The sequence below is a fragment of the Mus caroli genome, unplaced genomic scaffold (genome assembly GCF_978045245.1).
Source record: "Mus caroli unplaced genomic scaffold, Mus_caroli_1 scaffold_13, whole genome shotgun sequence".
Classification (NCBI taxonomy): domain Eukaryota; kingdom Metazoa; phylum Chordata; class Mammalia; order Rodentia; family Muridae; genus Mus; species Mus caroli.
The window spans coordinates 100,118,828-100,133,058 of record NW_028227268.1 but is presented as its reverse complement, the minus strand read 5'-3'; the positions used below and the strand labels follow the sequence as shown (position 1 = coordinate 100,133,058).

General features: G+C 36.6%; 1 protein-coding gene across 3 annotated transcripts in view; it reads left to right on the top strand.

Annotated features, from left to right (window-relative positions):
* Usp34 (ubiquitin specific peptidase 34) overlaps positions 1 to 14,231 on the top strand; it is a 189,522-nt gene that overhangs the window by 39,691 nt on the left and 135,600 nt on the right. For all 3 annotated transcript variants that reach the window (XM_085829072.1, XM_085829073.1, XM_029483282.2), the window contains exons 6-10: positions 3,120 to 3,187; positions 7,200 to 7,392; positions 9,135 to 9,196; positions 12,553 to 12,634; positions 12,714 to 12,806. In XM_085829072.1, coding sequence (XP_085685198.1) covers positions 3,120 to 3,187; positions 7,200 to 7,392; positions 9,135 to 9,196; positions 12,553 to 12,634; positions 12,714 to 12,806 — 498 coding nt within the window. The remainder of the gene's footprint in view (positions 1 to 3,119; positions 3,188 to 7,199; positions 7,393 to 9,134; positions 9,197 to 12,552; positions 12,635 to 12,713; positions 12,807 to 14,231) is intronic.

Genomic DNA, 14,231 nt, shown 5'->3' with positions numbered 1-14,231 from the left:
GCTGTCCTGGAACTTACTTTGTAGACCAGGCTGGCCTCGAACTCAGAAATCCACCTGCCTCTGCCTCCCAAGTGCTGGGATTAAAGGCCATGCCTGGCTCCTTATTACCTTTCCTTTGCTTGGAGATTGCTAGAATTTAGGGTGTATGCCATCAAACTTAGCCTTCTTTGGATTTATAGTTAGATTTTAGTTCTGAATTTAAATGTTTCCTTTTAAATTTTAGTTTAAAATGTTAACTTTTAATCTTAAAATGAAAATGATGATGGTGTTTTCCTTAGAGGATTCTGTAACATTAAATTAAATGGAGTTCAACAATAAAAGCAATCTTGGTCCGGTAAGATGTGAGCTACTTGTGGCAGGCATGATGGCCTTAGTTACTGACTTCAGGCTTCAGAAGGTTGTAGGAGGAAACCTCCTGAGAGTTACTCATTTATCCTTTGGCTTCTATGCACATGTAGAAGTCAAACAATAAGTAAAAGATTTAATATAATAAATAATAATAATAATAATATAATCATAATTATTATGTTTCTTTGTTTTCTTTCTATGTTGATGGAAACAATGCAACATAATACTGGCCAAATAATAATAGTAATAATAATTATTATTATTATTTTATTTGGAAACTAGAGTCTCTCTATGTAGTCCTGGCTGTCCTGGAACTCGCTATCCACCTACCCTCCATCTCAGAGATCCACCTGTCTTTCTCAAGTTCTGGGATTAAAGGTTTATACCACCACACTTGACTGCCTTCAGCAGTTCTTAGTCTGATGGTTAGTGCCTTGTACAAGTAGTCCACTTGTACAGATCCTTTCTTAGAAGTAATAGATCTAGCTACAGAAAGAAAAGAAACCTTAAAAAAATTGTTATTATTTTCTGCTGACTTTTTAAGTCTTTAGGAAAAGAAGCACCCACTATTTATTACAGATTGGAGTAGTAGAATATAAATTAAAAGAGGATGTGTGCCTTTTGACATCCATATGGTAGGTCTCTCTGTGAGGCTAAATTTTGTTCTTAAATCTTTGCACATTTTTTCTTAGTTCTTAACTCTTTTCTGAAAATTTCCTCAAACTAGGAAGGCAATTTTTTTTTTTTTTACCAATTATATGCTTCTAAAAACAGTGTATGTTATATTATTGAGTAAAATATCAGACCTAAGCTTGCCATGGTGGCCAGAACAGACTGAATTCTGTTAGTGCTGCTCTGGCCAGGTGTGGCAGTTCCTCCTTTAATTCCAGCACTGGGAGGGAGAGAGAGAGGGAGATGAGTTTCTGAGTTGGAGAGCAGCCTGTCTACATAGTGAGTTCCAGGACAGCTTGAGATACTGCACACTGAGATCCTGCCTCTCCTGCCTCCCTTACAAGTGGAGGAACAGAAGCTTTTTTTTTTTTTAAGATTTATTTATTTATTATATGTAAGTACACTGTAGCTGTCCTCAGACACTCCAGAAGAGGGCATCAGATTTCGTTACGGATGGTTGTGAGCCACCATGTGGTTGCTAGGATTTGAACTTGGGACCTTTGGAAGAGCAGTCACGCTCTTAACCACTGAGTCGTCTCTCCCAGCCAGAAGCTTTTAAATATAAAAAATTAGGATTACATGCCAGATCAGACAGTAGGTTGACAGCTTTTTGCTTTGTTTTTGTAAGAATTTTATTTTGCTATTTTATTAAAAATAGGTCTGTCATTGAGCTTTGGGTAACAGAGAACACTTTCCCTGTATTAGGGAGATATTTAACATGTAGTTAGAGGTTTGCTAGAATTTTATTACCACAGTTAGCAAAGGTACCTGAAAAGTGTATTCATACCTAATATCGTCCTTTCGTTTGTTTTCTGTCCTAATTTCTGTAGCTTTGTTTTCTGGAAAGGCAAACACAGTATCCATACCATTTTTTTTTTTTTTAAAGTGCCTTTCAGCTCATTTTTTATCTTTGTACTTTGAGTCACTTTTTATACTTTACACATAAATCTCAATTGGTTGCATTTAAACTTCACTTTAATTTGGCTTAATCTTTACCATGTTCAGTCTTTTATAAGTGGGGCAAATATTTCTTTAAAAATTTTTTTATGGTCTGGAGAGATGATTCAGAGGTTAAGAGCACTTGTTGTTTTTGTAGAGGACCTGGGTTCAATTCCCATCACCCACATGGTGGTTCACAACTCTATACAACTTCAGATTTAGGAGGCACATGGTATATATAGGCAAGCAAAAGACTCATACACATAAATAAAAGTTTTTTAAAATTACATTTTGTGTGTATGTATGTGTAGGAGAGAGAATGAGCTGTTTCTTCAGTGCCTACTTCATATATGTATATATACACATATATTTGGTCACACACACATGTATGTTATATGTATATATGTATGTATGTATATTTTGTTGAGACAGGGTTTCTCCTCGTAGTTCTGACTGATCTGGAACTTACTGTGCTTCCCTCAAACACAGAGATCCTTGCCTCTGTCTCCAACTACTGGGGTTAGGGCTATACACTATAATGCCCCACCCTCCATGTGTTTTTCATGGAAGAACTCTTCTACTCGTATTGAAAGGACATGCACTTGATAGTGGAGTGCTGAAGCTTTGTGAAAGATAGATATGGATGGTGAGGAATGAAGGGCATATTCCCCTAACAAGCAGATCTGGCAGATGAGCCCTGGAAGTTAGGGGAGTGGTGCACGTTGCAGAGGTTACTGTAATGAACATGCAAATGAGAAAAATATATTTGTCTCACGTGGATATTGAAATGACTGCAAATCATATAACTTAATCTGTTTTGAAATGAAGGATGTGATAGTTTTATTGTAAAGCCAGTTCATTACTCGGATTTGTAGCTGCTATCATACAAAGAGATATGGGAAAGCATGGTTTGAGTATTAAAGTTGATTTTATACTATTGTGTGTAAATTAGATTAATTAATGTAATTAATTTTTTATATCAAATTTATTAAAAATTTTATTCATAAATTTTTATAATTTTTATTCACAATTTATAAATAAAATATGTGGCATTTTAGAGGCAGCCAAATGTTAAATTGCTTTTGTTTTAAATTAATTGGAAGACTGTGAAATGTCTTAACATTTTTATTATACATTGTTTTCTTTATATTTACTTATAGATTAGGATATGGCTACATATCCCTGCTGTCATGCAGCACATTATTCCTTTTAGAACGTATGTTATCAGGTAAGTGTTCTAAATTTCTTTAATTAAGTAAATTTATAATAATACAATTAAACAATTTATAACAATTTTGTTGCTTTTGAAAGACTCTTGCAGATATATCCTAGGGAAGATTTCAGTTTATAAATAAGTATATAGTAATTTTTATGCATGTGTATGAGTTTATACTTGATATTTATATTTTGGAAAATTACTTAATCTTGTTTTTTACATGTGAGTTTAGGAAGAGCTAAACAATTTTTATGGTTTTACTGAGTTCATTCAGTAAGTAGTTTTAATATGTTATAGTACAGTTCATTTAGAAAGTAACTCATTACAGTATATAAGAAATCACAAGGAATAGGATAAATATCAGGAAAGAAATAGGAACAGTAAGAATGGATTGTGGGACTGGAGAGATAGCTCAGCAGATAAGAGCACTGACTGTTCTTCCAGAGGTCCTGAGTTCTATTTCCAGTGATGCCCTCTACTGGTGCGTTTGAATACAGCTACAGTGTACTCATATATATAAAATAATAAAATCTTTAAAAAAAATAAGAATAGTGTATTGTAAGTTTAAGTACTGGGTGAGGTGAAGTAAGGCTTGCAAAAGTGAGTCAGTTTGAAAAGCCTTTGTATAAGTGTGAGGTACCTGAGGCCATATAAAGACCCAGGTATGACAGCAAATGCTTGCAGGTGGCAATCGGAGACTGGCAAGCAGGAGCTCACCCCCCCACCCCCTTACTCAGCTTATTGGATGAAGTTACAGGCAGTGAGAGACCTCGTTTCAAACAAAAAGTGAAAAAGTGTTGGGTTCTGTAAGAATGATATTGCCAACCTCTATAAACACACTTTTGTACATAAGAACACACATAAGTTAAATTCTGGGAATGAGAAAGGTCTTTTTGAGGTGGAAGTGAATTTGAGTTCCACCTAAGAAGGTAACCTAAGATGTGTTGTATAGCTTAGAAATGAACTGTGAGAGTTCTAAGAATTAATTTTTTAAAATTAAAAATCAGGAGTTCTTTGCAATTTTTTCCTCATTTACTTGTAAAGTTTTGAGTGTTTACTATTTTTCTTGATACTGTTTGAGGTGTTTCAGAATATCAGAGTAACAGGATATCTTGGATGTGATGAGTGCCATGTAAGTAAAGTAATATGATAGAGAGGAAATATGAAAACATAAAGGATGTGAACCAGTTAATCATGTGGTATCAGGGAGATGTTCTAGGACAAAAAACTGTAGGGACAAAGACTTAGAAATAGTCTGACAAAGGAGGTCTGGAAGAGGATGCTGTGTGCCTGCTGTGTAAGGAAGGGAGGGTGTTTATGATATAAAGTTGTAGGGACAAAGACTTAGAAATAGTCTGACAAAGGAGGTCTGGAGGAGGATGCTGTGTGCCTGCTGTGTAAGGAAGGGAGGGTGTTTATGATATAAAGTTGTAGTGCTTAGCAAGGGCAGGTTATTCAGCTCCTTGTAGGTTACTGTCTGTATTTGGGTTTACAAATGGGGCAGATGAGTCATAATTTTTTTTTAAAGATTTATTTATTATTTTATGTGTATGAGTACACTGTTGCTTTTTTTTTCAGACACATCAGAAGAGGGCATTGGATCCCCAGATGGTTGTGAGCCACCATGTGGTTGCTGGGATTTGAACTCAGGACCTCTGGAAGAGCAGTCTGTGCTCTTAACCACTGACCCATCTCTCCAGTCCATCATAATGGTTTTTAAAAGACTAATTTGGCCTTTAATAAAATCCTCATTTTAAATTCTATAGAGAATTTATTAGAAATTAAGGGACTGGCTTAAAAGTTCAGTGCCATGTTGTAGATAGAAATTATATTAATTATACCCAGATTATTGACAGCTATATTGAAAATAGATATATTAAATGAAAATAAAATCACTAAGACTAGCATGGATGGGACTATACAGAAAATGGTACCAGTGCTGGGGCTGGAGAGAGAGAGCTCAGTAATTAAGAACACTGGCTGCTCTTGCAAAGGACTTGGGTTCAATTTCTAGCACCCACATGGTGTAATTCCAGTTTCAAGGGTTCCAGTGCATTCTTCTGACATTTATTGGCACCAAGCATGGGCATGTTACATATGCATACATGTAGGCAAAACACACATAAAACGAGTAAGTCTAATTAAAAAAAAATGAAAACAAAGAAGAAAGAAAAAGTAACATTATAGATGACACAAATACTCACCCCTTCTCAGATTTTTCTCTTGCTCTGGATATCATTAACAGTGACACAAAAGACAGAGAAAGCTTGGTATTACTTTTGAGTCTTTAATGTGATGTTGGCAAACTGAAAGCATGAGCTTCTAGTTCAGAAGAAAGTCATTTAGCTGTCAGCAGGAGCACTGGGGATTTGACATAGGTATGCAGGCTTGAGTTCAGATATAAGAAGTAGAAACAAATTACTAGTTCTCATTGATCAAACAGCCATTCAGGAAGCTGGATTTAATTTCCATAGCTGTGTGCAACTCCAATCCCAGGGGAACTGATGACATCCTCTTCTGGCCTTTGCAGGCACCAGACATGCAAATGGTACTCAGACATACAAACAGGCAAACCAGATACATAAGATAAAGGTATATTTAAATAAATAAGTAGACAGATAAATAACTAAAAGTGATAGAGCAGTTGAAGAAGATATTCCACATTGACCTCTGCCCTCCATACATATGTGTGGTTATATACACATGGGCATATAATACATACATACTCATGCACACATGTAAACCTCTCCCAATCCCATTGTCAGCATAAGAGCAATGTTCAGGAACTAGTAGAACAAATGAGGTCACTTAAAGGGAAAAGAAAGAAAATATAGGCGAGTCTAGGGTTAAGCCCTGTACCAGTTGCTTTTGCTATGTAAGCAAACAGCCTCTGCCTCATACTTAGTGTTTTAAAGTAAAGGGTGTTTACTAATTCTCATACTTGGTAAGATAATTCAACTGATTTGGACTGGCTTTGAAGAAACTGGATTGTTGAGGATAACCTTGTTCTGTGGTTAGCAGCCTAGTTAGTGTTGGGAAATAGGATACATACATATTCATGTCTGATAGTTGCTTGATGTCTCTTGGTTAGTCAGAGATTGTTTTTTCATGAAGTAGTCTAATTTGTGTCTTTTCTTTTAATGGTGGAAGAGTTTGTAACAGTAGAGGGCAAGTTCAATAGCTATAAACTTTCTTAGTCATGTTTGTTGATACTGCCTTGACAAAAGCACATTCTCTGGCAAAGTCCAGATTCAGTAGGGTAAAAGAGATACCTTTTGATGGGAGTAGTATTTTGAGTCACATTGTAAACACTTGTACATGTAGCAATGAGAGGCATATGTGACATTTTTCAGATCCTATGGTGTTGAAAGGTTGGATAACAGAGAGTTAACATCTACAGACATGAGCGAGGTCCTGACAATTAAAAAAAAATCATATGTTTATTGGTTTTTAGAAGAAAACCAAAATCCCCAGTGCTTTGAATGCATACCTTAACAGTGTTTGCTAGTGTTTAGGAAGGAAATGTGCCGGGTCTTATGAAGTCAGCTGCTAATCACTAAATCCAGAACTATAAATATGACAGATTTAGAGAGTGACAAAGCATTATGGAGCACCCAATGATAAATGACTTGGTTCTTTGCAATTGTGAGGTCAAGCTGGAATCTAAGCAATGACACGTTTTCACAATTAAGAGGTTTTTAAAAAACTATTAAGTAAAATAGTTTAAATTGCAGCTCACTAAATGTCTTAGTGGGTGGACGTACTTGAAGCCTGATGCCCTGAGTTCTGTCCACTGTGAGTCATGTAAGTGGCAGTAAGAGCCAACTTCCTACGTTGTCTTGTGACCCCCACACCCATGGTGTGGCACACCCCACATGCCTGCACACACAGTAAGTACATGTAAAGATTCCAGGGGTCTCATACATAAAACAGAGGTTTGGAGCAAAGGAATGTTGGTGAATTTCTGTTGGCATTTTCAGAAGTGTCTGGTGAGTTTGTGTGCTTTCTGTTTTTGAATCATTAGGTATTTATGCAAGCTCTCTGATCAGGAGTTACGACAGAGTGCGGCTCGTAATATGGCTGACCTAATGTGGAGTACAGTGAAAGAGCCATTGGATACAACACTGTGCTTTGATAAGGAAAGTCTAGACCTTGCATTTAAATACTTTATGTCACCAACTCTGACCATGAGGTTGGCTGGATTGAGTCAGATAACAGTAAGCAATGCTTCCTTTGTTTTTGGTAACTCGTTTGTTTGCTTGCTAGACAAATGTAATAATGATACTAGAGAAGGACTTTATTATTCTAGGTTTAATGCATGGATTATTTTGTATTGCCTTCACAAATAATTTCTGTATTTTCCTTATTTTAAAAATGAGACTAGTGAGAACTAAAGTAATGGCACAGTGGTTGAGAGCATTTATTGTCCTTGAGAGGACCTGGTTTGATTCTCATCACCCATATGTAGGCTGACAACTCCAGTCCCATGGCATCTGATGCCTCTTTTATGGTGGTGCATTTACATATATTCAGGCAAACACTCATAAAATAAAAATAAATCTTTAAAACTAATTGATCTAAAAAACGAGATCAGAGTCTCATCATTGTTGCCCAGTTTATTTTGCTTATATTGTTCATTTAGCCAGTGTCTTAGTATATTGTCAAAGCTAGTCGTGAATTCCTACACTCAGGTGCTAGTTACCTGAATAACTGTGTGTGAGTGTGTGTGCGTGCGTGTGAGTGTGTGTGTGTGTGCACGTGCGTGCGTGTGAAGGGCAGAGGTTGATACCTGTGACTTCAGTTGCTTTCTCTCTTTCTTTGAAACAGATTCTCATAATGAATCTGAAGTGAATGGGCTTTAACCAGCATGCTTGGCCAGTACATCCTGGGCATTCTCCTTGGTCGCTCTGTGATAAACATGTGCTGTTTTATACAGCTTTTTAAATGCTGGAGATCCAAATTAAGGTCCTTATGCTTGCACTGTTTTAAGGCAAGAACTACTGTGCCATCTCCCTGGATAAATTTTTCTTTAAATTTTTTTTATAAGACTGTGTTATATGGTAGCCAGGTCAGTCTGATCTCACCATGTAGCCAAGGCTGGCTTTGAACGCCTGATCCTACTGCTTGAACATCTTGGCTGCTGGGATTGCAGGAGTGTACTACCACATCTGGCTATTTTAAAGTTATTATTATTATTGTTTGTAAAAAAAAAATCATGAGTTTGATCCACGTTTTGGCTCTATAGCCCAGGATGACTTTAAATGTAGGATTTCCTGCTTCTGCCTCTTGAGTACTTGAATCACATGTGTGCACCTGTTTAATGGTTAATTTTCACGCAGAAGCCACAGTTCATTGAGTAGCAGGTACATTTTAACTAAACTACCAAGTACTACTTAAAGTGGGTGAATCATAAAAACCTGTGTGTTTGAATGTGTAGGGTGGGGATAGGTGAAGACAAGCAGCTGACTCCTTTAGAGTGGGTGTGCTCTCAGTTTCCTCGCTCCTGGCTGGCTTGACTTCTTTCCATTGCTCATGTAGCTTTTGTAATGTCAGAACCCAGAAAAGCTAGCTTACTTAGGTGTGGGGTTTGTAAATACAGAAAGTGCTTCTGGCATTTCTCTCAGTAAAACTCAAGCCAGTGTGGCCTAGGAAGCCTTCTCTGAGCCTGTCCCCGATGACAGAAGGTGCTCTGACTAGATCGCATCAACCTCTTTTTCTTTACTCGGCTTTACTTTCTTGAATGTGTTTAATGAAATAAAGCATAAATGTTTCTATTACAAATAATTTTAGTATTTAACATAATAAAGTAGTATACTCATTGTTTTATGTCTTCTGTTTTATAATTGCCATCTTTTCAGCTGTGTTTTTATATATATAACCAGTTTAATTTATTTTATGCCACTTGCTAACAGTTTTGTTGTTCAAAGGACAATCCTTAATTTCTTTTCTTTAATCTTAGAATCAGCTCCATACTTTCAATGATGTGTGCAATAACGAATCATTGGTATCAGACACAGAAACGTAAGTAGGAGCATTAGTTAATACAGAGTTACACATTAAAAAAAGAGAAGACTGTACCCTTGGCTGGCCTGGAACTTACTGTGCAGACCAGGTTGGCCTCAGTTCTCTCTACTTCTGCCTTCTAAATACTGAGATTAAAGGTTTGTGCCACCATGCCTTGGCTGAAGTATGCCAATTTGTCATTGTTTTTATACAAATATAGTTGTGACTTTATTTGATTTCAGGTGTTTATTGGAAATCTTTACCTGTGGCTTCAATTTGTATGGAACAATACGTTCAAACATGTTGTTGTTGTTGTTTTTTTAAACATAAATACTTAAGTTGCTAGAGAGATGGTTTAGTGGTTAGGAGCAGTTGCTTCTTTTTCAGAGGTCCCATGTCAGTTGTCTGGAGCCACTTGTAACAGCAACTCGAGGGATCTCATGCGCTTCTCTGATCTCTATGAGCAGCAGTGCACATGTGTGCATGCACACACATACATATCACCCAGATGAATATATGTTTAAGATTCTTTAAGGGAAAACAAACATACACTGGAGCTGGAGAGATGGCTCAGTGGTTAAGAACACTTGCTTCCAGAGTTCTGGGTTCAAGTCTCAGTACCCTTTTTGGTGCTTCCAGCTACCTGTAATCAGTTGTCTCCAGGGAGTCAACACTCTTTGGACTTCCACAGACATGCACACACACACATATATTAACCTGACAAGAAGCTCAAATACATGAAGCATAGATGGGTGTGGTAGTACATGCCTCTAATTCTAACATTCGGTAGGTAGACAAAGGAGGATCCTTGATTTCCCAACAAATGTGAGAAAAAAGGAGTAGGGTGCAAGATATATTAAAGCCATAATGAAATATTACTTGGCCACTACATAGCTATAATAAAGAAATGTAGTAACACTTCCCTAAAGCGAAACATAAATTGAGTATAATGGCCTTCAGTCTTACTACTCATTATCTACCATGAAATATGTGATCATATGTTTTAGAGACTGGCACATGAACAAAACTACTTAAAAGTAGAAAATATCGGGCTGGTGAGATGGCTCAGTGGGTAAGAGTACCTGACTGCTCTTCCAAAGGTCCTGAGTTCAAATCCCAGCAACCACATGGTGGCTCACAACCATCTGTAACGAGATCTGACGCCCTCTTCTGGTGTGTCTGAAGACAGCTACAGTGTACTTACATATAATAAATAAATAAATCTTTTTAAAAAAAAAGTAGAAAATATCTAGATACTAATCAAAGTTATGTAGAGAAATAATAGATAAACAATGTAATGGAAAAAGAATGCAGTATTAATACATACTATAAGATAAACTTAAATGGATAAACAGTGTAGTATATTGACATGATGTAATACTATTAGGGAATAAGAAATACATACTACCACTTAATGAAAATTTGATTTATTGTTTCTAGAGTGATTATTCAACAGTTAAGAGCGCTTATGTTTTTCTAGAGGACCTAAGTTTAGTTTACTAATCCACATTGGGTGGTTCACAGCCACTTGTAACTGCAACTTGAAAGAATCGGTTGCCCTGTCTAGTCTCCACAGGCACGAACGAGGCAGGCATGCATCATCTATCTACATAGACAGACCCACAGATCCATGATTAAAAAAAGGTTTGGTTAATTTAATACTATTCAGCAATAAAAGAAAATGAAACTCAGTGATAGAGGTTTTGCCCACATGAACGAGGTACTATGTTTAATTCACACCACAAAAAAAAGCAAAAAGGAAAGGATTATGAATATAAATGATAATATAGAAGAGCCTGGGAAATAGGCAGACTATGGTATGACATAAATAAAACTAAAAACAAGCAAGGAAAAAACTGTAGGGCTGGGAAGATGGCTCTGTGTGTTCAGGACTGGGCCCAGTGCTTAGAAGGCAAAGATAGGGAGGGCATCCTTGGAACAAACTGGATGGCTAGAATAACTGAATTGGTGAGCTCTTGGCTCAATATATTAGATATGACACTCAGCATAAACCTCTAGTCTCCACACATGTGTTCACCCATATATATATATATATATGCATATATATATCCACATAACACCTACATACAGCACAGTACAGTGCAGGTATAAAAGATGCTCAGTGAAAGCTTTGGATGTAGCATGCACAGAGGCCATAGTTTCAGAGCTTGAGTCTGCTTGTATTCCTCAAAGCGCAGTGAAAGTAATAATATCATTTAATCCTGTTAATCTGAAATGTCTATAAACTGATAAATTATGAAAAGAAACGTAGAGTAATAATAAGGCTTGAAGTGAAAGTAAGGATTGACTTATTACAAATGGGCCAACAAGTAGGATTTTTCTGAAGTGATGGAAAAGTTTTTAAATCCATTAAAAACATTTCATTGAAAACAGGCGACTTTGGAGGGGTGGGGGTAGGGGATAGGTGGTTTTTGGAGGGGGAACCAGGAAAGGGGACAGCATTTGAAATGTAAATAAAGTAAATATCTAATTAAAAAGAAAACAGGCGAATGTGATAGTATAATATGCATATCTTAAGGTTTTAAAGGATACTCAATTTAGTCTTTAACAGTAGTCACACACTGTATTTTTATTTGCTCTAATTTTCTCACACGGTTTATACTATTTCTTACTAGTAAGGACTGTCTTTATCTTCAAAAGTAAAGATAAATGTTCATTCTAAAAATGATTCACTTTGGCCCAAAACAAATTGGTTTGGTTTTGCTTTTATTGAGACAAGAGTCGCTGTGTAGCTCTGGGTAACCCAGAAATGATTGCTCTAGGACATGAGGGCCTCAGATGTAAGGTGACCTCCTGCTTCTCCTAAGTGCTAGAGTTCATATTTCATATATTAATTATTAAAAATTAACCTTATGGATCGTATCTGTAGTAGATCTACTCAGAAGTAGTTAAAATACATTGGCACTGTATTGATTTTGTTTTTTTCTTTCCACTTTACAACTATATGCGAATGACTTAACCTCTTCAAGATGAGTTCTTCATTAGTGTTAGGAAGGAGACATGCAGGTTGTTATTGGGAACAATTCTTTTATGTGTTCATCTCTTAGGTAACACATACTTCCTATTTTGTTTATTAATTCATTATAGAATTGGTATTGGGAAATCTCTAAATGCTACAGTGCTACTGTGGAAATTAATTCATGAACACAAAGTTCTCATTTCAGGAGTTGGTGTTACATTAACTTTTCAAATGTTAATTGTTATAAATTCAAGGAATATGATGTTACATTTCAGTGTAGTTATGATTTGTAGTATTGTACTTTTTTTAAAACAATTCGAACTATATGGAAGTTTTTCTGGTGTCTTTATGGGAAAATGCTTTAAATAATATTTTTTCAATCATTTGGTTCTAGGTCCATTGCAAAAGAACTTGCAGACTGGCTTATTAGCAACAATGTAGTAGAACATATATTTGGACCAAATTTACATATTGAGGTTTGTAGACAATTGTTTCTTTTTCTTAATTATATAGAGAGACTTTAAAAAGTAACTATACCAAATTTTCCTCTTGTAGATTATTAAACAGTGCCAAGTGATTTTGAATTTCTTGGCAGCAGAGGGACGACTGAGTACTCAGCATATTGACTGCATTTGGGCTGCAGCACAGGTAACACTAACATTTCTTACCTACTTAATTTTTTTTTATAATGCTTCAAATGCTCCTATTGTATAAAAGGAGACCAAGATATGGGGAAGATATGGCAGGAACTCTTGAGGTTTCAGTTGAGTCTGTGTTTTCTTATGTTATTGATAGAATATAGGATATTAGAATCATTAGAACTGAAGGCTCGAGCCGTGCAGTGGTGGCGCATGTCTGTAATCCCAGCACTTGGGAGGCAGAGGCAGGTGGATTTCTGAGTTCCAGGCCCGCCTGGTCTACAGAATGAGTTCCAAACCAGCCAGGAACCCTGTCTCGGGGAAAAAAAAAAAATGTATGTTAAGTATGGCTGGAGAGATGGCTCAGAGGTTAGGAACACCTGCTACTGGGGGACTGATGTGTTGGTTCCCAAACCTACACATCAGCTAACTCACAAATGTTTGTAACCTGTGTTTCAGAGATTCTAACACCTATTCTGGCTTCTGAAAACACTCACACATAGGTGGCATCTCCTAAACAGAAACACACACACATACACACACACACACACACACACACACACACACACACACACACACACAAGCAGAACAAAAACCAAAGACCCAATAGTCATTCCCTTAGTTTCTACATGGTATTGACTCTAAATCCCCATGAATACCAAATGGACTTGGCACTTCCCATGCACCTTAGTGTCTGAGGCAACTTTTCTTATCCTTAGTGCTGTCGCACTTACATGTCTTATATGTACACAGTGCGCGCTCGCTCGCTCTCTCTCTCTCTCTCTCTCTCTCTCTCTGTGTGTGTGTGTGTGTGTGTATGCTGGGATTATAGGCATAAGCTAACAGCTTAAAACCAGGGATCTGTTTAGTCAGCCTGTCTCTCTTGTCTGTCTCTGTCTGTCTATTCTGTCATTGTATATTTTTCAAGAGATTTATTTTTAATTTATATGTAATATTGTCAGATCTCATGGAAGCAGAGTTATAGGCAGTTGTGAGCTTCTGTGTTGGTGCTGGGCGCTGAACCTAGGGACTCCGCAAGAAGAGTATGTGCTATTAATCAGGGAGCCATCTCTCTAGCCAGTTAATACTCTTTTTTTTTAAGACTATGATGTGTCATTATTTAGGTGGAAAATAATTAATGAATTCCCATTTACGGACATATTTTCTCCTGGTCATTCTGTGATAAATTAGAATAAGATAGTATCTGATAGTTATTCCTGACTTGTACAAAACTTCTGTATAGGACCAATGTCTACTGAAGTGTAGAATTAATACCTAAAGCAGACCTTTGCTTTTCTTGTGAGTACTAGGTCAGTGCCACTTTTTCCTTACTTTGTGTATTGTCATAAAGCTTCATTTTAATTTTTTTTGCAAATTTGATGGATGAGAAGACATTAGTATTTTATTTTACATTTATTGTATTATGAATGAGGTT